The sequence below is a fragment of the Cetorhinus maximus genome, chromosome 19 (assembly GCF_964194155.1).
Source record: "Cetorhinus maximus chromosome 19, sCetMax3.hap1.1, whole genome shotgun sequence".
In the NCBI taxonomy this organism is placed as follows: domain Eukaryota; kingdom Metazoa; phylum Chordata; class Chondrichthyes; order Lamniformes; family Cetorhinidae; genus Cetorhinus; species Cetorhinus maximus.
In genome coordinates, this window is record NC_135897.1 from 46,815,075 (window position 1) to 46,838,537 (window position 23,463).

The 23,463-nt window shown below is 44.8% G+C and overlaps 1 protein-coding gene across 1 annotated transcript in view; it reads right to left on the reverse strand.

The window, feature by feature from the left end:
- Positions 1-23,463, reverse strand: part of golim4a (golgi integral membrane protein 4a) — a 138,277-nt gene that overhangs the window by 83,569 nt on the left and 31,245 nt on the right. The window contains exons 3-4 of the mRNA XM_078563796.1: positions 7,267-7,316; positions 1,776-1,829 (exon numbers count right to left, since the gene is read on the reverse strand). Coding sequence (XP_078419922.1) covers positions 1,776-1,829; positions 7,267-7,316 — 104 coding nt within the window. The remainder of the gene's footprint in view (positions 1-1,775; positions 1,830-7,266; positions 7,317-23,463) is intronic.

The following is a 23,463-nucleotide window of genomic DNA, read 5'->3' on the forward strand; positions in this document are numbered from 1 at the left end:
GGATGTTGGCAAATAAGCTACCGAGTTGATTTTAACCAAGCATCTGACAGGTTTCTGCCAGAACGTGTCAGGTTAAAATCAGCCCATCCGTCTTTCAGCAAGAAGGCAACACCTACGATTCTATAGCAGGAACTTGGAACTAAAACAGCAGCATTGATCTGAGTGGAATCTCATTATTCTGTTTTCTGAGCTGAGGCTAGATGTTAAACCAAAAAATAAAACTTACATGAATGCATTGTATATAACCATAATGTCAATGACAGTTGTCGGAATAAATCATCATTAGGGGTTTAAAAACCCATGCATATGCATATAATTAACTCCAAATAACAAGTATGCATAACATGGGAAACTTCTTTAGAAGGAAAAAATAGATTGCAAAGCTTTCATTGAACATTACTCTGAAAATGGAGCAAGTTGCATGCTCATCTTTAGACTAAAATCAGCTGAATTTTAAATAATCTGAATAATAAGTACCAATCTTAAATGATCTAAAGAATCTGTTGCCTTTTCATCTTTTTCATACCCGAGATAATGAATACTTTGCTAAAAAGGTTGACCCAAGCATGAATAATTTTCAGTAACTAAACAGAAAAGAACATTTTGAATTCCTTAATTATATGCATCAAATCAAAATTTTCTATTGATCTAGGAGTCATATTACTTTGTCCTAAATAGGCAAAATAATAAAAGCCATTTTCAGATTTAAATGAAGCAGGTTACAACCTGATTATAAGTATGTCAGTCACATAGCACATGAAATGACAAAGTAAAATGGAAGCATAGTACAAATGGGCCCGTGTACAAAGTACCCTTCATTTGTTATAGCTGTGAACTATTTCGTACACATTATGATTTCAGTCCCATATTTCATTATAAATCTGTGCATGTGTAAAAACGATCATACTCAACAGCTGGAAAGCTGATATATTTCTATTTAATGTATTTACCATATGGAGTATGTTACATCTCTAACTTTTTCCAGTACTGACAAAAGGCCATTGACCTGAAACGTTTACTCTGTCTCTCTCTTCACAGATGCTGGCTGACATGATGTAGCAGGCTTGAGGGGCCAAATGGCCTCCTACTGCTCCTATTTCTTATGTTCCTATTTATGTTGAGCTCTCAATTTTTTATTTGTAGTACGTGGCTGATTCGTTGATGTTCACGGGTCCTTCAAATTTTTTTGTGTGGCCGTATACGTGTGGTAACTTAAAGCAGCCAAATTGTGTGGGCCCTGTGAGGGAACTTTTGGTTTGCTGTACAGCACAGAGGGAACATTACTGCTCAGTACTGGCAGTATTTTCTTGTTTTATTTCAGGTTTCCAGCATCTGCAGTATTTTATCTTTTTTAACAAAAAAGGGTTTCTTTGTTTCATTTACACTTTCCCACATTAACATTAGACATGCTAGCTACTGAATATGTGGTGTTAACCATGCAAAGTTGCTGTTTATTCATAATAGTAGCCATTATTATAGATTCCCATACAATGTAGGTTATCTAAAAGACTAATTCAGAACATTCCTATTTGTAATTTTTAATAGTTCAAGTCCACATTGAAACTACAAAGACACCTAAGCTCCTCTTAAAATGCTCTGTACATTAAATGTAGCAGTGCCTATTTAAGGTAGCAAATTTACTTTGAACATGGGCATTATGCTCTTAATATGTTATTTAATAACCCTTCAGTGGCAAAAGTGAAGTAAAGTGATTTGACAACATTTGCTCAAGTATACTGTGCCCAATTGTTGATATAAAACGTCAATGCACCTACCTTCAGCATTTTGTGTTGTACACTCAGTGCACTGTATCGGTTACCGGAATCTTGCTGTAAAACAGAAATTAAAAAGGAGGAACTCACCTTGTCATTTTGTTGCCATTTTAACACATATATTCTTAAGTGATATTGCAATAAAAAACAGAACAAATGACCAAAATCAAGGGGACATCGAAGGAAAATAGTCAAAGGAAGGCTTATTTTTAGTAAAAGGCTGTCAAATTCAGATATTTATTGATGCAGTGGTTGGCGCTGGCATTGAACAATGACAAGAGTGATGTGAATGTCTTCAGGCTACTGTAGATCATTGGAACCCAGAGCAAGTAATCTGATAGGAAACTGAATCCAGGTAAAATAAATTGCTGCACTGACATGAAAAGACAACCTGTAACATGTTATACAGACGAGTTAAAAATGAAATGCAGATCAGAACATGAAGCACTGATTCTGTAAATTTAGACGGTTACTCATAAGAATGTCAGTAAGTTTTTTTTTGTTTCCATATAGTATTAGCCAGTTAGTTTTGGTTAATTTAACAAGCAAAGAATTTAACATTCTCGCTCACCGTTCAACATTGTTCAGCTACATCAGCTTTAAATATCAAATAACTCTATTTTTGATTTGTTAGCAAATCAAACACAGTGACAACAACTGATATAACACAACATGGTGAAAGGGGAAGGGGACAAGGCCTGGGAAAGTCAGAAGGCCTCACAGGACTGATGTCCACAAGATTAATTTCCAGTTTAAAATACTTTAATTAGCCAGATAAGCTCAAAAGTTTGGCTCTATATACTTTTGAGAAACATTATAGGTGATTTGATTGAGGTTTTTAAAATAATAACGTAAGTATACTGTGGCCTGAATTTTTCAGGCAGCATGGGGGTTTGGCGGGAGTGGGCGGGGGTGGGCGCGGAGCTGATAGCCGCCCGCTATCGGCTCCGCACTGCCATTTTACATCAGCGGGCCAATTAAGGCCCGCCCAGCGTAAGACACGAGCGGTAGTGCTCACCTGTGCTGGCTGGGGGAGGAGAGTCGGGGCCAGTGCTCTTTCATGCATGTGCGCGAAACAGCGCTTCAATCTCCCTGAGGCAGGGAGCTGCCTCGGGGAGATTGAATCGCTACCGAAAATATTAAATACATGGATTAAAAATTTATTTAAACATGCCCCCTCATGTCACTGTGTCACATGCAATGGGACATGTTTTTATATTTAGGAACATTTTTTTATTAAACTATTAAAAGCTTCAGGAAACCTCATCCCGCTTGTGGATGAGGTGTCCTAAAAAAACATGAAGGCTGCTTGGCCTTTTCGCCTGCCCGCCAATTTTAAGGTTGGATGGGCAGCATTAACAATTACCTTAATCGCTTCCTCAATGGCCTTAACAGGCAGGTTAAATATCGACGGGCGTGCAGCCAACTCCGGTGTGCGCCCGCCGAAGGAAACATTGTGGGACAGCACGATGATGTCGGGATGCACGCCTGATGTCATCGCGTGTCATTTTACGCGTCGGCGTGTTGGGCCTGCCCCCGCATGCCGACTGAAAAATCCTGTCCCGTGTTTATGTAGGCTAGTTATAAATGAATAGATTAGGGAAGTCCAAGGCTTACAATTTATATAAGGGCAAAACTAGGTGGACGTGAGGTGTTCCCCCTTTGCCAAGAGAAGTGTGCTTGTGGAACTGCCAGCTCATGTGATGAGCGTTGATTCCCTCAAGTGAAAGCTGGACCTGTTTCTGGCTGGGGTGGAGATCACCTCATAAAAGACCCAACTATCCTATAACAAACTAGGGTTAATGTGATCTCCTGAACGAGTTTTGATCACTTACGGGAGCTGGAGAAGTACTATTTAGGCCTCTCCAAACCGCTCTACCACTATGGGGAGGTTTTAAACTAACTCAGCAGGGGCGAGTGAATGAGGAGATAGACAGGAGTACTAAGGTGCACAGCATACTGGGAGAGATAGATACCACTAGAGTAGGGAATAATAAGTTAATAGGTGAGTAAAGGAGTGTGTAGTAGGATCTGAATCAGGATTATTGTGCAAGTATGTGAATGCACAGAGTGTGGTAAATAAGATTGGTGAGTTACAGGTGCAGCTTGCCATGTGAAATATGATGTTATAGCTATAACAGAGACTTGACTCAAAAAATGGCAGAACTGGGTGTTAAATCTCCCTGGATACAAGGTGTTCAGGAAAGAAGGAAAAAGGGAAGGGGTGGTGGTATTGATAAAGGAGAGCATTACAGTGCTGGAGAAAGAGGGTGTCCCGGATGGATCAAGGACAGAATCTATTTGGCTAGAGTTCTGGAACAAAAAAGGGGCAATTACATTGCTTGGTGTAGTCTATAAGCCACCGACTAGTGGGATGTAGAGGAACAAACTTGCAAAGAAATTACAGAGGCGTGCAAATATTATAGCATACTTATAATGGGGGACTTCAATTATCCAAATATAGACTGGGATAGTAGTAGTGTAAAGGGCAGAAAATGGCAAGAGTTCCTCAAGTGTGTTTAGGAACATTTTCTTTAGCAGTATGTTTCCAGTCCAATGGTGAAGGAGACACTGCTAGACTTGGCTCATGGGAATGAGATGGGCCAAGTGAATCAAGATCTGGAGAACATTTAGGGGACAATGATCATTGTATCATGCGTTTTAGGCTGACTATGGAAAAAGGACAAAGAACAGTCCAGAGTAAGAAAAATAACTGGGGAAAAGCCAACTTCAATGGGGTAAGAATGGATCTGGGCCAAATAAATTGGAGTCAAAGGTTGACAGAACAAACAGTAGCTGATCAATGAGCTACCTTCAAAGAAGAGATGATTCGGGCAGAGTCAAGTTATATTTCCATGAAAGGGAAAGGTAGGCAAACAAATCCAGAACTCCCTGGATAACAAATGAGATAGAAATTAAGATAAAGAAGAAAAAGTGTGCTTATACCAAGTGTCAGGTAGAAAATACAATTGAAAACCAAGCTGAATATAAAAGGTTCAGAGGTGAGGTGAAGAAGCATATAAGAGAAGCAAAGAGGGAGTATGAAAAGAGACTGGCAACTAGCATAAAAGGGAATTCCAAAGTCCTCTACAGACATATAAATAGTAAAATGGTGGTAAAAAGAGGAATAGGGCTGGTCAGGGGTCAAAAAGAGGATTTACAAATGGGGGCAGAGGTCGTAGCCGAGGTACTAAATGGATGCTTTTCATCTGTCCTTATGAATAAAGCATCTTCTTTACTCATAAAGACAAATGCTATGCAGGCAATGGTAAAAGATGAGGTAATTCAGACACTAGGTGGGTTTTAAATTGATAAGGAGGAGGTATTGAATAGGTTATCTGTACTTAAATTTTATAAGACACCAGGACTGGATGAGATGCATCCAAGGATACTGAGGAAAGTGAGAGTGGAAATTGCAGAGGTACTGGCCATAATTTTTCAGTCTTCCTTAGTCTCAGGAATGGCCCTGGAGGACTGGAGAATTGCAAATATTACACCCTTGTTCAAAAAAGGTTTAAAGTTAAGCCCAGCAACTACAAGCCAGTCAGTTTAACTTCGGTGGCGGGGAAACTTCGAGAAACAATAATTTGGGACATAGTTAATAGTCACATTGACAAGTGCAGGTTAATTAAGGAAAGCCAGCATGGATTTCTTAAGAGAAAATCATGTTTAACTAACTTGCTGGAGTTTTTTAAAGACATAACAGAGAAGGTTGATGAGGGCAATGCTTTGATGTGATGTATGGCCTTCAAAATATTGTTTGATACAGAGTCGTACGACAGACTTGTGAGCAAAGTTATAGCTCATGGAATAAAATGGACAGTAACAACATGGATATGGAATTAACTGAACAGCAGGAAACAGAATAGTGGTTAACAGGTGTTTCCCGTGCTGGAAGGAGGTTTGTAGTGAAGTTCCCCAGGGGTCAGTGTTGGGACCCTTGTTTTTCCTGATATAGATTAATAACCTAGACCTTGGTGTACAGGGTCATGTGGACTCGAAACGTTGACTCTCTTCTTCTCCACCGATGCTGCCAGACCTGCTGAGTTTTTCCAGGTAATTCTGTTTTTGTCTTGGTGTACAGGGCACAATTTCAAAGTTTGTGGATGATACAAAACTTGGAAACATTATGAACTGTGAGGAGGATAGTGTAGAACTTTAAAGCGACATGGACAAGTTGGTGGAATAGGTGGACACGTGACAGATGAAGTTCAATGCAGAGAAATGTGAAGTGATTCATTTTGGTAGGAAGAACATGAAGAGACAATATAAAATAAAGGGTATAACCCTATAGGGGGTACAGAAGCAGAAGCACCTAGCTAAATATGTGCATAAATCATTGAAAGTGGCAGGACAGGTTAAGAGAGCAGTTATTAAAGCATACAATGTCCTGGGCTTTATTAATAGGGGCATAGAGTACAAGAGCAAGGATGTTATGTTGAATTTGTATAAATCACTAGTTCAGCCTCAGTTAGAGTATCACATCCAGATCTGCTTTAGGAAGGATCTGAAGGCATTAGAGAGGGTACAGAAAAGGTACACAAGAATGGTTCCAATGCTGAGCAACTTCAGTCATGAAGATAGATTGGAGAAGTTTGGACAGTTTCCTCAGAGAAAAGAAGGTTGAGAGGAGATTTGATATTCAAAATCATGAGGGGTCTGGACAGAGTAGATAGGGAGAAACTGTTCATACTCATGAAAGGATGGAGAATGAGGGCACAGATTTAAAGTAATTGGCAAAAGAAGGAAAAATGATATGAGGAGAAACTTTTTTATGCAACAAATGGTTAGGGTTTGGAATGTGCTGCCTGAGTGTGTAGTGGAGGCAGGTTCAATTGAAGCATTCACAAGGGAATCAGGCTGTTATCTGAAAAAGAAAAATGTGCAGGGTTATGGGGAGAAGGCGGGACAAATGGAACTAGGTGAGTTCCTCATCCAAAGAGCCGGTGCAGACATGATGGGCCAAATGGCCCCCTTCTGCACCGTAACAATTCTGTGATTCAACACAACTGCCTTGGACTTTTTTAAAATTCCCGCCTCTTCCAGGAGATTGTATTGATTTGGGTGGGTTGGGGAGTGAATATATGACAATACACAAAACATCACAACTGTGTGGGGCAAGCTAGATGGACCCCTAGTAGGTCTTTTTCCTGTCTGTCATTTTTACATGTTCATAATAAATATACTGATACCATTTTTCTCCAGTTGTAAAATATAGGAAAATATTGTGTGCAGATAAAATTGGTAAAAGAAATGCCATGTACCTCATAGTTGGCAAAACATAATCTTAGAGGTTTCAGCTTGTATTAGGTTCAACAAACTAGACATAAGTAAGTTTGTACATGTATGAAAAGTTATTCAATTAACCATAACTAATGGTAACTAAAAGTACACTGAAATGTTCATTAAGTGCTCAAAGCATGTGCATTTGTTCTAAAGAAAAACCCCTTTACACGAAATTATAGATGGCATTCCTTAACAACATATTACTCACCTTTTCTTTGTTCAAGGCTTCTTGTGCTTCTAACTTGTAAACCAAATAATCTAAAGTAGAAATTTAAAAATGATTAATGTTCAGGCTGAATTGAAATAGAAACATTCTAATCTATCAGTATTGGTATAACAACACACTGTAGCGCAGAATAATGGGTGCTAGGATGGATCCTTCACTAATTCAGTAAGGCTAGGAATCTCCAAACAACCACAAGAAAAAAAGTACTTTTAAGGAGTTTTCACTGAGCCATTCCTATGCACCATAACCAAACATTCCAATCCCTGAGTTCTTAAAGATCATCCTCTGGTGAGATTTGTAAAGAGAAGGAATATTGTAAGGCAAAAATCATAAAATCATTCTAACCAGTTAACTCTATCTTTTAATGGAGAGGGACAATGTAGGAGACAAGAACTAACCCACATTGTTGTTTGTGTCAAAGCCCAAATAAAATTAAGAAATATTTATATCAATAAGGTTGTATTTATTTTTGCCAGATGCAGGTTCTTAGATTTAATGACACCGATTTTTTTTTTTTAATTCATTCACATGGCATGCTTGCCTTCATTGGCAGGGGTATTGAGTATAAAAGCTGGGAAGTCATGCTGCAGTTGTATAGAACCTTGGTTAGGCTACACTTGGAATATTGCGTGCAATTCTGGTCGCCACATTACCAGGAGGATATGGAGGCATTGGAGAGGGTGCAGAGGAGGTTTACCAGGATGCTGCCTGGTCTGGAGGTTATTAGCTATGAGGAGAGATTGGAGAAACTCGGATTGTTCTCACTAGAGCGATGGAGTTTGAGGGGCGACTTGACAGAAGTTTACAAAATTATGAGTGGCGTGGACAGAGTAGATAGTCAGAAGCTTTATCCCAGGGTGGAAGAGTCAATTACTAGGGGACATAGATTTAAGGTGAGAGGAGAAAAATATAAAGGTGATGTGCGGGGCAAGTTTTTTTACACAGAGGGTAGTGAGTGTCTGGAATTTGCTAGTGGTGTTTAAGAGGCAGCTTGACAAATACATGAATAGGATGGGAATAGAGGGATACGGACCCCAGAAGTGCAAAATGTTTTAGTTGACGGGCAATATGATCGGCGCAGGCTTGGAGGGCCAAAGGGCCTGTTCCTGTGCTGTACTTTTCTTTGTTCTTTGTTCATTCAAAGGATATTAGCTTTTCTGGCAAGACCAGGATTAATTGCCTGTCACTAATTGCCCTGGTGAAGGAGATGGAACACTATTCTTGAACATTATTGAGTGGTTTGATTGATTATTTCAGAGGGCAGTTATTGCTGTGGGCCTGTTGGCACATGTATGTCAGGCCAGGTAAGGACTGAGATTTCTTTCACTAAAGGCACATAAGTAAACCAGATAAGTCCTTACAGGACATGGTCACTATTACCTGTGGTAGTATTTTAACACCAGATTCTATTCATTGAACTTAAATTGCCAGCTGAGGTTTGAACTCGTGTCTCTAGATCATCAGTCCAGACTTCTAGATTACTAGTCCAGTAACATAACCACTAAGCTACTGTACCCCCATGTCTACTATGGACAGGCAAGCAATGTTACCTCTAGGCTCCAAAGCAACCCAATAGTTCCCGCACAAGGCATGAACAAGTCAGCTCCTTTAAGTTACCACGCCTGTGGACTGTGCAAGAAAATTAAGGACCTACGCATTTTTTTAAAAATTGGATGTGCACCACGTAAAGAAATTGGAGGATACATTGAAAGCAATTATGACCTTTTTTGTAATGCATTAAAATTACAACACTAAACAGTCTCTTTTGCTTTTTTTTAAAGTACTTTAACAGTTGGCTGTCGGGAGGATGGCAATATCATTGTAAAATTGTTGCACTACTGGTCATGAGTGTCAACAGGCATAATTTTGGGAAAACACGCCGACGTGTTTCACAACAGCACATGAGCGACATGCACTTGGTGGGCTGCACTTTGAGGGGAACTCGGAGGTGAGTACACAGTAACATTGTGGAGCACTTGCCAGGGTTGACTGTCATCAAGCTTGAAGGACACTTGGAGATCTGGGCAGGCAGCCCTGCCGTTGAGGCAACTTGGGGTGGGGCGGGGGGGGGGGGGGGGGGGGGGGCAACCCTGCCATTGAACATAGCACACAAACATTCGGGGTGGTGGGTAGGGTGGGCGAGGGAAGTGGCCATGCATTAGGGAAACCTGTAGAAAGTGACCATTCCTCTGCAGCTGAGACAGTTCAGGCGCAGCCACATTGATTTGATTGGAGTCGGGCCTCTAGATTATCTGCCCACTCAAGCAATGCAGAGGCATCAAAGTGCCACCAAGTGCTTCAAAAATCATCCTCCTCCCCGCACCTGCTGATCCTCCTCCCTATGAGTGCCTGAAGGTCCGAGGCTGACTCTTTGAGAAGAAGGGGTAGCTGGAGTGAGATCAGCTGCCCTGCACCCCTCTCGCGTACACACTGTTGGAGACCAACTATTTCCTTAGCGAAAGAATTGAGCCTGCGCAGCAGTGCAGGAGCGACATCCTGGACCAAGGTCTCAATGGCGGCTGCCATCCTACCAGTTTTGACCTCGGTGCGTTGGCATGCCAGCGTTATCACCTCAGTCTGAAGGCAGACAGACTCCTCCATCGTGCCTTGCAATCTGAGGAATGCAGCGGACACCCCTTCCTGATGTTCCTGACCTTGCCTTTGCAGCTCCAGCGACTGTGACATGACCGAGTCCGGAGGCTCATCATCTGACTCAGGCTCAGCAAAATTCTGGTTTCGAGCAGTCCTCCAAGTTCCGGACACCTGGGGAGTCCCTGCTGCCGCCTCCTGCAGTGGATCAGACAGTGCGATGTGCTCACCAGATCGTGATCCCGAAGCTATTCTAAAGCTAAGTCCCACCGAGGTGTGTGTCTCTGCACTGATGGAGGGTGTGGGTGAGCACTGTGAAGGGACTTCAAGGAGGGTGCCTTCAGGTTCCTCTTCCAAGGTGTCTTCGGGGGTTGATTGGAGGCCCTGGGTTGTGGACTCCATTGGCTGTTTCCCAGGTGTGCCTGCAGAAGGAGAGATATTTAGTGCATGGCAGTGGCCTGTGAAACAGGACACATCACTCTCAGCATGGCTGTCTGTTGCACTGCTGGACCCTCACTTGGTTGAGCACCGCCGACCTCACTGTTAGCACAGGAAATGTCCAGATCGTCACTGGCCAGCTTGATGGTTCTGTTTTCAAAGTCGGTGAGGACCTTGATCTCAGCAATCTCTTCATCTGTCTGCGACTTCTCCCTCTTGTTGTGTGCCAACTTGTCCTGCATGAATAAAGATGGAGAGAGTGTAAGCAGGATGCCTGCCAGGCCAGGTGTTAAGTATGCCTGGCGTATGCGGGTTGTGAGAACTGGCAGTGAGTGAGGGCCTTGTAGATGGGCGTTGGGTTTGAGAGGGTGTGAGTTGAGAGTGACAAGAAGAGTGACTTACCCTGGCGGAGCGAAGGAGATCATTCATCCTCTTGCAGAACTGGGTGGCTGTCCTCTTTTGAAGGATGTTGGCTCTGACCACCGCTGCCACTGCCTCCCAAGCCTGGTTGGTGATGCCATTGCCCATCCTACAGCCAGAGCGGGGGATAGAGGACATCTCGACGGGACCCCAGTGCATCCAAAAGGCATGCCAGAGATGTGTCACTGAAGTGGGGGCTGCAGTCTTTATGCCTTTCGGGGCCACCCTGTCTTCCATGCAATTGTCGTGATCTAGAAAAACTGAGATGTGTGCTTGCAGCTGGACTTTAAATATGGTGCACACCAGTCTCAGAAGTAATGAAAAGCGACCAGGCACCAAATGAGGAGCCGCCTACCATTTTGAAATTACCAACTAACAAGCTACTGAGCTTATTAAAGAGTACGCAACTGTTTGTTGCCTGCTGCATTTTTCGGGTGGGTGGGAAAAAGTTTGGGAGTGCTTTATAACAGGCATGATGAGGCAGCACAAGGGGTGGAAGAAAAGACCTGCTTCCAGGACCAGGGCTGCATGTAGTAACACAACTCATACCTAGTACAAAGGAAGACAGTTGTGGTTGTTGGAGGTCAGTCATCTCAGCTCCACGACATCACTGCAGGAGTTCCTCAGGGTAGTGTCCTCGGCCCGACCATCTTCAGCTGCTTTATCAATGACCTTCCTTCCATCATAAGGTCAGAAGTGGGGATGTTTGCTGATGATTGCACAATGTTCAGCACCATTCACGACTCCTCAGATACTGAAGCAGTCCTTGTCTAAATGCAGCAAGACCTGGACAATATCCAGGCTTGGGCTGACAAGTGGCAAGTAACATTCACGCCACACAAATGTCAGGCAATGACCATCTCCAACAAGAGAAAATCCAACCATCGCCCCTTAATATTCAATGGAATTACCATCACTGAATCTCCCACTATCAACATCTTGGGGGTTACCATTGACCAGAAGCTGAACTGGACTAGCCATATAAATACTGTGGCTACAAGAACAGGTCAGAGGCTAGGAATCGTGCGACAAGTAACTCACCTCCTGACTCCCCAAAGCCTGTCCACCATCTACATGCACAAGTTAGGAGTGTGATGGAATACTCCCCACTTGCCTGGATGAGTGGAGCTCCTACAACACTAAAGAAGCTTGACACCATCCAGGACAAAGCAACCCGCTTGATTGGCACCACATCCACAAGCCTTCACTCCCTCCACCACTGATGCACAGTAACAGCAGTGTGTACCATCTACAAGGTGCACTGCAGGAATTCACCAAGGCTCCATAGACAGCACCTTCCGAACCCACAACCACTACTGCCTAGAAGGACAAGTGAAGCAGATAGATGGGAACGCCAATGCCTGGAAGTTCCCCTCCAAGTCACTCACCATCCTGACTTGGAAATATATTGCCGTTCCTTCACTGTCATTGGGCCAAAATCCTGGAACTCCCTCCCTAACAGCACTGTGGGTGTACCTACACCACATAGACTGCAGCAGTTCAAGAAGACAGCTCACCACCACCTTCTCAAGGGCAACTAGGGATGGGCAATAAATACTGGCCCAGCCAGTGAAGCCCACATCCCGTGAATGACTAAAAATAAAAATTCTGCTGGTGAAGGTGGCAGCATCTGTATCATTTCAAACTTCATTTACTGACTTTTTTGAGCCTGCCATAAAAACTGAAGACAGTTGAAGAGAACAGGGGGCCTATAGATTTGTAGCCGTGACTGACTTCCTGATCACGGCATAACCCGTCTGCCACATGACCTGCTGGCCTAGACTCCTGATTGGGCATGGAGACCCCTTTGCATCGTTAATTGGCTGCTGGCCGTCTGATGCTGGATTCGCTGCACTGAGACAGCAGGGGTGGGTGCGAGCGCACCAGCTACTTTCTGGTCCACCTCCCTCACCCTACTGAAAAGTGATAAATCCAACCCATAAAGGATTTGGCCTACAAAGGTTCAGTGGCACCTATGCAAAATGATGCTTCCTGCATACCATATCAAGTCGAAACAATGGAAGGTCATTGAAACTTTTCAGGAAGTATTCACATCAATACGTTAGAGTGACTTCATTTATTTGAGCTCAGTGAATTAGCTGCCAAGAGCCCATCCCTAGGAGGGCTGGAGCAGGTTTAACTGGCAACTCAACTGATCAATCCCAGGGCAGGGAGAACTGGGGGAGGATCATAAGTCAAGCCATTAGCTACCTGATGAGCTAGGTCTGCAGAAAGAGTGGAAGACAGAAATTGGGAGAAAATATCTTTCCTAGGTTTAGCACCAAGTAGGTAGCTAATCAGAGAAGTGAATTTATCCCATTGGCAGGGACAGTGTGAAGTGCTTTCTTATTTCTTATGTTAATCAATAGAATAAATTTCACTGTAAAGTTATGTTCATTCACATTGTTACACCCAGTTAAAGGCATGTCATACTCAGAACTTTAAATATGACTCTGGGCAGAATTGTCCGGTACTGTTGGCATTAGGCATCATGGCAGGCGTGTGCGGACAATATGGCGAGAAGGCCAAAAATCGGCTGCATGCCATCGTGAAACCAGTTTGCGATCGTCTGCTCCACCCATCAATGGCGGGCCGCAATTCCTGTCACCGCACATCAGGAACCTAACTTCAATACTTTAGCATCTCATTATAAGCCCTGCTCACCAGAATCATCCCCCACATCAAATTTACCGCCCACGTTGGCGTGACTTCAGAACAGCGTGCTTCACACCTGCCTTTAAAAGATGTGCATCTGACTTTGTGGGGAACTCAAAGGTGAGCACACGCAACCTTGCACAGTGCTCGTGACCATCACCTGTACGACATCAAGGAAGGGGCACCACCTGTTCGGAGGGATTGGGTGGGAGGCGAGGGGGCACAGGTAGCTCGCTTTTTCCTGGCCACAAGGGCTCTAGTGCGGGTCAGGCTGGGGGGCAGGTGGGGGCAAGGTAACATAGGCTGAAGGAAGTACACAAGCACATGCCGCAGTGGTGGTGGGGGGGGTGGGGGTGAGGGAAGCGGCCATGTACTTGGAAAAGCTTGTCAAAAGTGAGTATTCTTCTGTAGCTGAGAACGTTCAGCTGCAGCTCCATAGACATGCTTGGAGTTGGACCTCGAAACCTTTCTGCCCAATCAAGCAACGCAAAAGCATGAAAGTGCCACCAAACGCTCCAGAACTTTTCACCCCTCGGTCGCAGGCAGCAAACTGATGTGCATTTTAGGGGCCAGCAGAACAATTGGCCAAACTGGGTAAGTTGTACATTCCCTTGCAAAATGTGGCCATTGGACAGTCACTGGTGGAGGCACTCACAGGCCTTTGCAATGTCTTTATTAAGGTATCGACCTGTATCCATCATGGTTTAAGCTAATAGCGCAGACTTGCAGTGCGGGTTAGGAGCGCCTGAGCTGAGAGCACAGTATGCAGTCCAGTGGCCAAAACTGCTGCCAATCAGTTTCAGCCAATAAGTGCACTACACACTGGCCATCCAAGTGGTGGCCATTACTCTCCTGCATGCAAGAAGGGGCCTTCAAACCTAACCAAAAGAGGTTCTTAGGACACATATGCTAACCCACGCGTCTCTCCCTTTGATCCTGCAGGAGGAGAGCATCAGGATCATGGAGCTTGGCGGTTTAGCAGTATGCCTCATGACTTACAGGGAGCAGAGAAGACGAGGACAGCGGAGGTACCTTGCTCGGCAAAGAGAGGAGCACCTCCCTCAAGTTGAAGGAGTGGCAGGGCCTGCTGCATACATGGCTGAAGATCCACAGAGAGCCATCGCTCATTGGTGTCTCATTAGATCCAGGATCTATCGCCGGCGCCTGTCATTCCTGCAGATGATTAAGAACCAGTGTCACCAAAGACTGCGCATGTCTAGGGAACTGGTCAGTCACATCTGCCACCTGCTGCAGGATTTGGCGCCACAGGGACATGGAGGGCATCCACTGCCAGAGGCCACGAAAGTAACCACAGCGCTCAATTTTTATGCCACTGGTTCTTTTCAGGGCTCCACATATGACCTATGCAGGATCCCGCAAGCCTCCATGCACAAGTATATCCAGGAGGTCACAGATGCCATCTTCGTGAAGCCACAGAACTTTGTGTATTTTGATCAGGATCAGGAAAGTCAGGAAGCAAGAGCGCTAGGATTTGCGCAGCTCCCTGGTTGTCCACAGGTGCAGGGTGCCATTGACTGCATTCACGTGGCGCTAAGACCTCCATGGCAATAAGCAGTCAACTATGTCAACCGCAAGGGCTTCCAGAATGTTCAGCTAGTGTGTGTCTACCACAACACATCCTACAGGTCTGCGCACAATTCCCAGGGAGCACCCATGAATCTTACATCCTTAGCAGGTCTCAGATCCCTGGCATCTTCCAGAGTCCAGAGAGGCTGCAAGGTTGGCTCCTTGGGGACAAAGGCTACCCACAGAGGATATGGCTGATGACACCCATGTGGCATAACGTGAGGTATTTTGAGGCTCATGCTGCCACCTGGACTTCAGTGGAGCAAACAATAGGCATTTTGAAAATGAGGGTCCAGTGCCTCAACAGGTCTAGTGGAGCACTTCAATACAGTCCACCGAGGATGCTGTGCATCATCGTAGCTTGCTACATACTACTCAACCTGCACTGCAACGGGAAAAGGACCTGGCTGAGAAGGAAGTGGAAGAGCTGCACATCTCATCTGATGAGGACGTCGAAATGGGTGATGGCGATGAGGTCCTCGAAGGCAAGGATACCTGCAATGAGGCCATCGCACTTCCCTGAGGGAGGCCCCTCATAGCTGCAAGATTCATGGAGGATGATGACGAGGTGCAGTGAGGGCAGTCCTGACATCCTCACCTTGCATCTGTGAATGTCTGACTGCTGTGTGACAGGTGGAGAGAGCAGTGAGTGAAGCATATAGTGCCCTAGACTTTATTAATAGGGGCATAGAGTACAAGAGCAGGGAACTTATGCTGAATTTATATAAGATACTCGTTAGACCTCAGTTGGAGTATTGTGTACAGTTCTGGGCACCACATTATAGGAAGGATGTGAACACATTGGAGAGATTGCAGAAGAGATTTACAAGAATGGTTCCAGGGATGAGAAATTTCAGCTATGAGGGTAAATGGGAGAGGGTGGGACTGTTCTCCTTGGAGAGAAGACGACGAAGAGGAAATTTGATAGAGATGTTTAAAATCATGAGGGGCCTGGACAGTGTAGATAGGGAGAAGCTGTTCCCGCTCGTAAAAGGATCAAGAACGAGAGGGCACAGATTTAAAGTGATTTGAAAAAGAAGCAAATGTGACGTGAGAAAAAACTTTTTCACACAACGAGTGGTTTGGGTTTGGAATGCACTGCCTGGAAATGTGCTGGAGGCAGGTTCAACGAGCCATTCAAGAGGGCATTCGATGATTATTTGAATAGAAGCAATGTGCAGGGGTACGAGGAAAAGGCTGTGCAAATGGCACTAGGTCATAACACTCATTTGGAGAGCCGGTGTAGACACGATGGGCCGAATGGCCTCCTTCCATGCCATTAAAATTCTGTGATTCTGTGTGGCTGATAGCAGTGCACATACTCTCAGTGCTCAGGCTCATGTCATGGAGACACAGCAGAAGCCCTAGTCATCGCTAGATTCCAGGAGGATGATGACGACATGCAACTAGGTCACCCCATAGATCTTCACATTGTCTCTGAGAACGTCTGACTCCTGTCTGGCTGAGGGCAGCTCGCTTGTGCTCTGTGATCAGGGTCATATCATGGAGAAACAGCCATGAAACTTTAAATGACCCTTTGTCCTCCTTCAGCACCTGACCCCTTCAGGAGCACAGCGTCACCAGTCACAGATGCTGTAGATGTGGTGGGGGTGGGCCAGCCCCATCTTAAAGGTGCTGAGAGCACACAGAGAGAATGATGGAACTCTGTGACACCTGCCCACGACAGTCTGGCAGCCATGACAAGCAGGCATCACTAATGCGTCCAGTGAGTGTGAAGCCGGACCATCACTTTGGTCTGAAGGTTAAACATTACACAGGGAAGAGACCCTGGACTGAGACACCTGCCTTTACCTTTTGCAGGAACCAAGGTTTCACATCTGAGTGACACGAACACTGCTCATCATAACAAAGAGCCATAGGCAAATGGACTTTCTTGGGAGTTCATTTACAATAGTGAACATTATATACAAATGATTAACACCAGTGTCCAAGCTGTGCAACTACATCTTCTTAACCTTCCTAACCCTGCCACTATGTCTTGGTCCCCACCCCTGACAGAATAGGTGGAGGTAGCCTGCTGACTGCTGGGCACTGTCTGTGATGACATTTGTGGGAGTCCTCTGGAGGAGCCCAGCTTGCTTTGGGTATCCAGCTGCACCGTCCTCGGCCTGTGGAACTGGAGCTGTGAGGGTCATAGGAAGACGGGATTTGGATCGTCCAGGCATTTCCAGAGTCCGGTAGATGGCACCCGAGTGTCGAGCTGCTGGTCCTTCTTCCTTTGGTTGCCCGATGGGCCCTTGCTGAATCCTTGAGGAGAAGGGGAAGCTGGAGTGAGATTGAGCTACCCTGCACCCCTCTTGGGTTGACACGGTTAAAGGCCAACTATATCGATGGAGTGCCACCTGGGCAGCAGTGCAGAACCAATGTCCTGGACCAAGGTCTCCATGGCAACTGCCATCCTGCCAGTGTTGACCTTGGGTGCGTTGGCAAGCCGGCAATATCACCACAGAATGAAGGAGGACAGACTCTTCCATCGTCCCTTGCAATCTGAGGGGTGCAACAGACATCCCTTCCTGATGTTCCCATGATTGTCTTTGCAGCTCCAACAACATTTTTAGGACTGAGTCCAGACACTCGTCATCTGACTCGGCCGCAGCAGATTCCTTGCCTCCAGCAGTCCTCCGAGTGCCGGCAACCAAGGATATCCCTGCCTTCGCCTGCTGTGGAACAGACTGTGTGCTGTGCTCACCAGATTGTAATCCCAAGGCTGCTCTACATCTAGGTCCCACCGAGGTATGTGTCACTGCACTGGTGGAGGGTGAGGGTGAGCGCCGCGATGGGTCTTCAACACTGCTGCCCCCAGGTGCTCCACTGGGGTCAGGGTCAAGGTTGTCTGAGGGTGATGTGGCAGATGTGCCTAGGAGAGAAAGTGTGGATTATTAGTGCTTGGCAGTCATGTTGAACAAAGAACAGTGGACTTGGAGTAGCAATGAGAGAGGGATCATGTGGTGCAGGATCCTCATGTGGGTGTTCAGCACCAACCTCACTGTCACCGCAGGAACAGTCGGCATCCTCTCCAGCCAGCTCCAACCTGCGACTCTCGAACAGAGTGAGAGCCTTGATGTCTATCGCTCCACCCCAGGTCTTCTGTTGAGTGTGCGGGATCTTGTCCTACTTAAAGACAGGTGTAGAGGGTGTGAGCAAGGCACATGCCAGGCCAAAGGAGAAGGATTCCAGGCATGCATGTGCACTGAGTGGAGCCATGGACGGGATGAGGGAGCGATCTCCAGAGTGGATGAGGCCACATGGAGGTATGAGGGTGAGTGTAAGAGAGTGGGTGGTGATGTCCCTTGAGCTGGCAGTGAGTGAGATGCCAGTGAATATATGATGGACTTGTGAGTGTGTGAGTTGAGGTTGATGAGATGGTTGCCTTACCCTGGCGGCATGGATGAGATCATTCATCCGTTTTCTGCACTGGATGGCCGACCTCTTGTGTGCAGCGTTGGCACTGACCACCACTGCCACCATCTCCCAAGCCAGAGCGGTGAGGCTGGTGGGCCTCCTACGGCCAGCACAGGGGTACAGGACTTCGCAGCAGGCCTTCATAGTGTCCAGAAGGTGTGCCAGGGATGCCTCACTCAATTGGGGTGCTGCAATCTTCCTGGCTTTTGGGGCCATGTCTTCACCAGAGCGGTCCTGGGCTGCAAGCACTGAAAAATGTGTGCATGTCTGCATTTTAAATATGGCACCTGACATGAGGAAGCGGTGAGGTAATGGCATGCAGGCCAACTGGAGACCACTCGCCAGCGATCCAGCATGTTTCCTGTGCCTGCATAACTAATAAGGCAGGAAGGGGATGATACGGCGCGAAAACCCGCCATTGCGGCCAACGAGTGAAACATCTTTTTTCATGCCTGTTACTGCACTTAGTGCAAAGCTGGGATGATTTTGCCCTCTGTGTTTGTTTAGAAGTTTCTGGAACTGTCTTCTATTTAAAATGGACACTGGTGAACTTTTAAGGTAGCCACCAAGGGCCAGGTGACCTTTCCAACTTCAGCACAGACTATCTGAAACTTCTGGAAAGTTCCTAATTGCAAACCCTGGGTGGGGCATCACCCTCAAATGGGTATATCAAGATGAATATGATCTGTGGAATTCACACATGCTATTGTTTGGGAATTGACCCAAAATACACGTTCAGATTCCATGTCTCTCAGTGGAAACCCTAACAATGAGGGATAAACAGAAAACAATTCATGAGTAAGTGTGAAGAGCTCATCCATTACCTACGTTGTGTAGCAATAGCTTTCAGCTAAGCCATTCCGAGCAGCTGATGCCAGTATTGACCGAAACTGGTTGGAAATTACAAGTTTTTATCTGAAGACCTAGGCAGGATGCAGCAAACACCAAGAGAGCTGCAGCAAAAGGCTGCGTAATTTTGCCTTTAGGGAGCTGGAGGCCATACATCTTAAAAAAAACCTCCTATCCTGATTCCAAAATTACAAGTTCATCTCTTCGTGGGAATTCTGCAATAATCCTGATATCAGTCTTCAGTTATTTGAACCCATCTGAACTACAATTCAAGAGTGGACAGAGACACTTCTCTTTATTGTGCCCACTGCAACTGTTCTTCTAACACAAGCCCAACATGTGAACTATGAACTATTTTGGTTTACAACTTGTAAAGGTATACTTTTTGTTTTACTGTAACTTTCTTGTGTGTGTGTGGAAGTGATTATTGTAGCTTTTAGACTTTCGGGTTGAATATGTGAATGAATGACCCTCTTTATTTAAACCCATGAATGTCTGCTGCCAGTCCTTTAAATTGACCACACACAAAAGGGGGATTAGAAACACACACATCTACCTTTCCAAGAAAAACTACACTGATTACGGAGAGTAAGGTAAGGGAATTGGAGGATTCAGTTTACCTCTCCTCCCCTCTCTGTAACAACATATTTTATGTTAAATAAAAGAGAAACTCCTGATCACAAAGTACACAAAAGGCCGGATTCTTCCAATCTAATAAAATTCATGAGTGTGGGGATCATTCCTGGGTCACCATTCTGCTCGTATTAGTGGTCCACCCACCTGTACAATCTTATGGGAGGCCGCCAATTAACGGGTCACCTCCACGTTCGCTGCCTATTTAGGGATGGCAAGTGGTACATGGACACGGGAGAGCCAGGGGGCCCAGTAGCAGCCCCACTGGGAGAGGTGAGTGTTGCTGAGGAAGAAGGAGATCTAGGGGCACCTCAAAATGGAGGCATTCACAAAAGCTTCCAGAGGAAGTAAAAAAAAAAGCAAGACCCAGAACTATGAGGGCCATCAGTGGGGCAGGGGAATGTCTTTACAAGAATATGTTCACCTGCAACTGCAACCCTTTGAGCCTTACATCTCTCTGATATTGGCATTTGCAGCAGAGTCTGATGGCCCTCCAAGCTCCTGCAGAGCTGCCACCCAACATGTTGCCAGGCTCCAAAAGTGCGACACCAGCAAACTTGCATCACTCTCAGAAAACGGCTCTTACTTGAGGCCTTAATTACCCTGACCACCTGCCCAACTCCAGCAAACCAGTTTCCAAATTCATTGGCAACCTGCCCCTGAGAAACTCATCCAGAGGCAGCACCACATTGGGGGGACGACCCAATGGGGTTTCCCTTATTTTCCTGTCATCCCACCCCTCGGCCTGCCCCGCCTCTAACCCCACCTCCAAGGGGCCAGAAAAATTCTGGCCTAAGTCTGCTTTTGGTTGGGACCAGGGATACTGAATTTCAGGCACATTCAGTGCAAAGCCCAAATTAATAACAGTTGCATGTGTAAAGGCAGTTCCCAAGATTCTCTACTGAAGCCCAATGGACTTATGGGGGAGAATTTTGCCTATGGCGGGCAGGCTGAGAGCAGGCATGGAGGTGGGCCAATTAAGGACCGCCCAGCGTAACGTGCGGCTGGTAGCGCTCAGCTACCTGTGCGGGCAGGGGGAGGAGAGAGAGCCGGGGCTGGGGCGTATGTGCAAAGGGTGCAGCAATCTCCCTGAGGCACGGAGCTGCATCAGGGAGATTGAACGGACAATAAAAAACCTTAATAATTGGTATTAAAATTTATTTAAACATGTCCCCTCATATGACAGTGTCACATGAGTTGGGACATGTTTGTGAAGTTGGGAAAATTTATTTTATTGTTTTATAAAAGTTATAAATTCATAAATTGTTTTATAACAAATTATCATAATGGTTTGTACTAGCATGACTGGGTAACAAAAAAACTCTTGATGATTGGAAATTCCAAAACCAAACAATGCTTTCATACTAAAGTTACTCAGCTTATAAAGGCATGGGTGACTGGTGCTCTCTTTGAGCAACTTGTTCACTTTGAATGAGGAATGGTAGTGTAAGGTCACCCCCAGAGTTGATGCCTATGGGGCTCATGAAAATGCCTGTGTCTAAACGTGATGCGGCTAATAAATTTTACCTGCCAAGCACAACATCCATGAATCAGCCAACGGATGCTAATGTAATTTATATTTCGAAACAGCACGACAAGAACTGTTTAGTGTGAAAAGTAATTGCTGCACATGAAGCTGGCATTGACATTTTCATCTGAAGCTCTGGTGGCAATCCACATGATCCATTCATCATGACAAGGTGCTGAAAGCTGTATCTATTGCTGACTGTTTTCAGCACTATAAATTTATCGCAGCAGCAGGGAAAGCAGTTGAACCCGACAGTCAACAGCCCACGGGCATTTGATGGCTAACTCTGAAGCAAACTTATTTAATCACATTAATTTTGAAATCATTGACAGTATTGATAAGGATCTCTTAACATTCGGTTGCTAAGATACATAAACATTGTTGATGCCATGTAGGAGAATACTGCTGCCAGCGAGAGTGAAGGGAGCCCAATGACTACATTCAGTGATCTAATGCGAGGTGGAGGAACCAGCCCCCATTACAGTCATGGCATCTAGTCGTGTGTGATTGCTGATGGGAATTGCTCACCACTGAGCCAAATATCCCGCTGAAACTTTTCTCTGCATTGCACACAATTGAGAATTTTGCAAACGAAAATGCTGTCTGCAGGAAGCAAGACATAATCCTGGAGTACTTCATTAAATGACTTACCTTCATGTACACAGCTTAGACAGTGCTCGAGTTTTGATTACATGCGTTACAATAGTTGTTTTGTTGTGTTATTGCATTTTTAAATGTTCCCATAGTGTTTTGGTGTTTCATTAAAATTGCTTAATTCTTGCTACAAGATTATTCTTTTTTTTTCACGTAACAAATTTCAAAGTAAGACCAGCCATAAGCCACATTGGCCATGGAATCGTATCACTACCACCACACAAGATACATTTGCAAGGGAAAGTTCAAACATAAAGGCAATTAGATATTAAATAGCTCTCCTGGCCAATCAGGGATTTATTTTCTTATGAATAGGCATAGCAATAATTTAGTGGTCCAAGACTTTACTTCAAGTCATTAAGTAAAAAAACTGAAACATTGTGATGCATTTGGAATTCAATCTGACAGTTAATAGAGAAGCTGTGATTGCAGTGGACAAAACTTTTCTGCAAACAAAGCGATGTACCAAAATAAGGTTACAGTACTACTATGGCATTTCCAAAACATACCACCTTAATTGACTCTCAAAACAACTTGTTGATTGTAACAAGGGTAGTGGATTTAATGGTAACCCTTCCGTGACTATTACCCAAGTGGTCCTAACAGAAGTAACTATGCTACAATTGTATTGCTGAGAAAAGAGACATGTTGAAGCTTTTGCTGATTTATTCCTCAGGGCAATGCCTTGATCAATCAGGGTTACGCTGCCTGGTTTAAATTTCAAGCAATGCTTGGCAGTTAACTGTCAGTCACCATCACTGGTACGTTCTCCATGGCAATGCCTCTACCAATCAGAGTCCACTTGCCAACCAATCAGCACTCTCTTCACATACAGTGTAAATTATTGTTTTTTCCTTCTATTGATATTCTTGTGAAGTGCCCTGGTGAGTGCAAGGCAAAAAGCTTCAATATGTCTTTTTTTTCAGTAATACTCAAGTTCTGAACTACCAAGCAACTGTATGCTACCATGGGTTCAACTGAGTACTTGAAAATCCTTTATTTTTTTCACCTTGAAATCTCAAATCCTTACAAAACCTGTCACCTCAGGATTTTGAGAATTTCCCCTAGAAAGCAGTTTGAATAAATTAAAAATTTCATTAGGCGCTAATTCTTAAGGACTGCTTTATGTACTGGCTGAAGCATTGAGCTTTGTCTAACAGTAAGCTGCGTGCACAACAGGCACGGAGACATTTATGACACACAAGGAGCAAACAAATCCTCAAAACACATTAAAAACATACACTACAAACAGTCAAACTTACTAAAAGTTCCAGAAAAAATCGAGTATCAGATTCCAGAGTCCAAATAAAATACAGGTAATAAACAGCACAAACTAAACATAACTGGCAAATAACAGTTTGGTAAGTGAAAATGTGCAAAAAGAAAACAGCGCCCAGTTACAG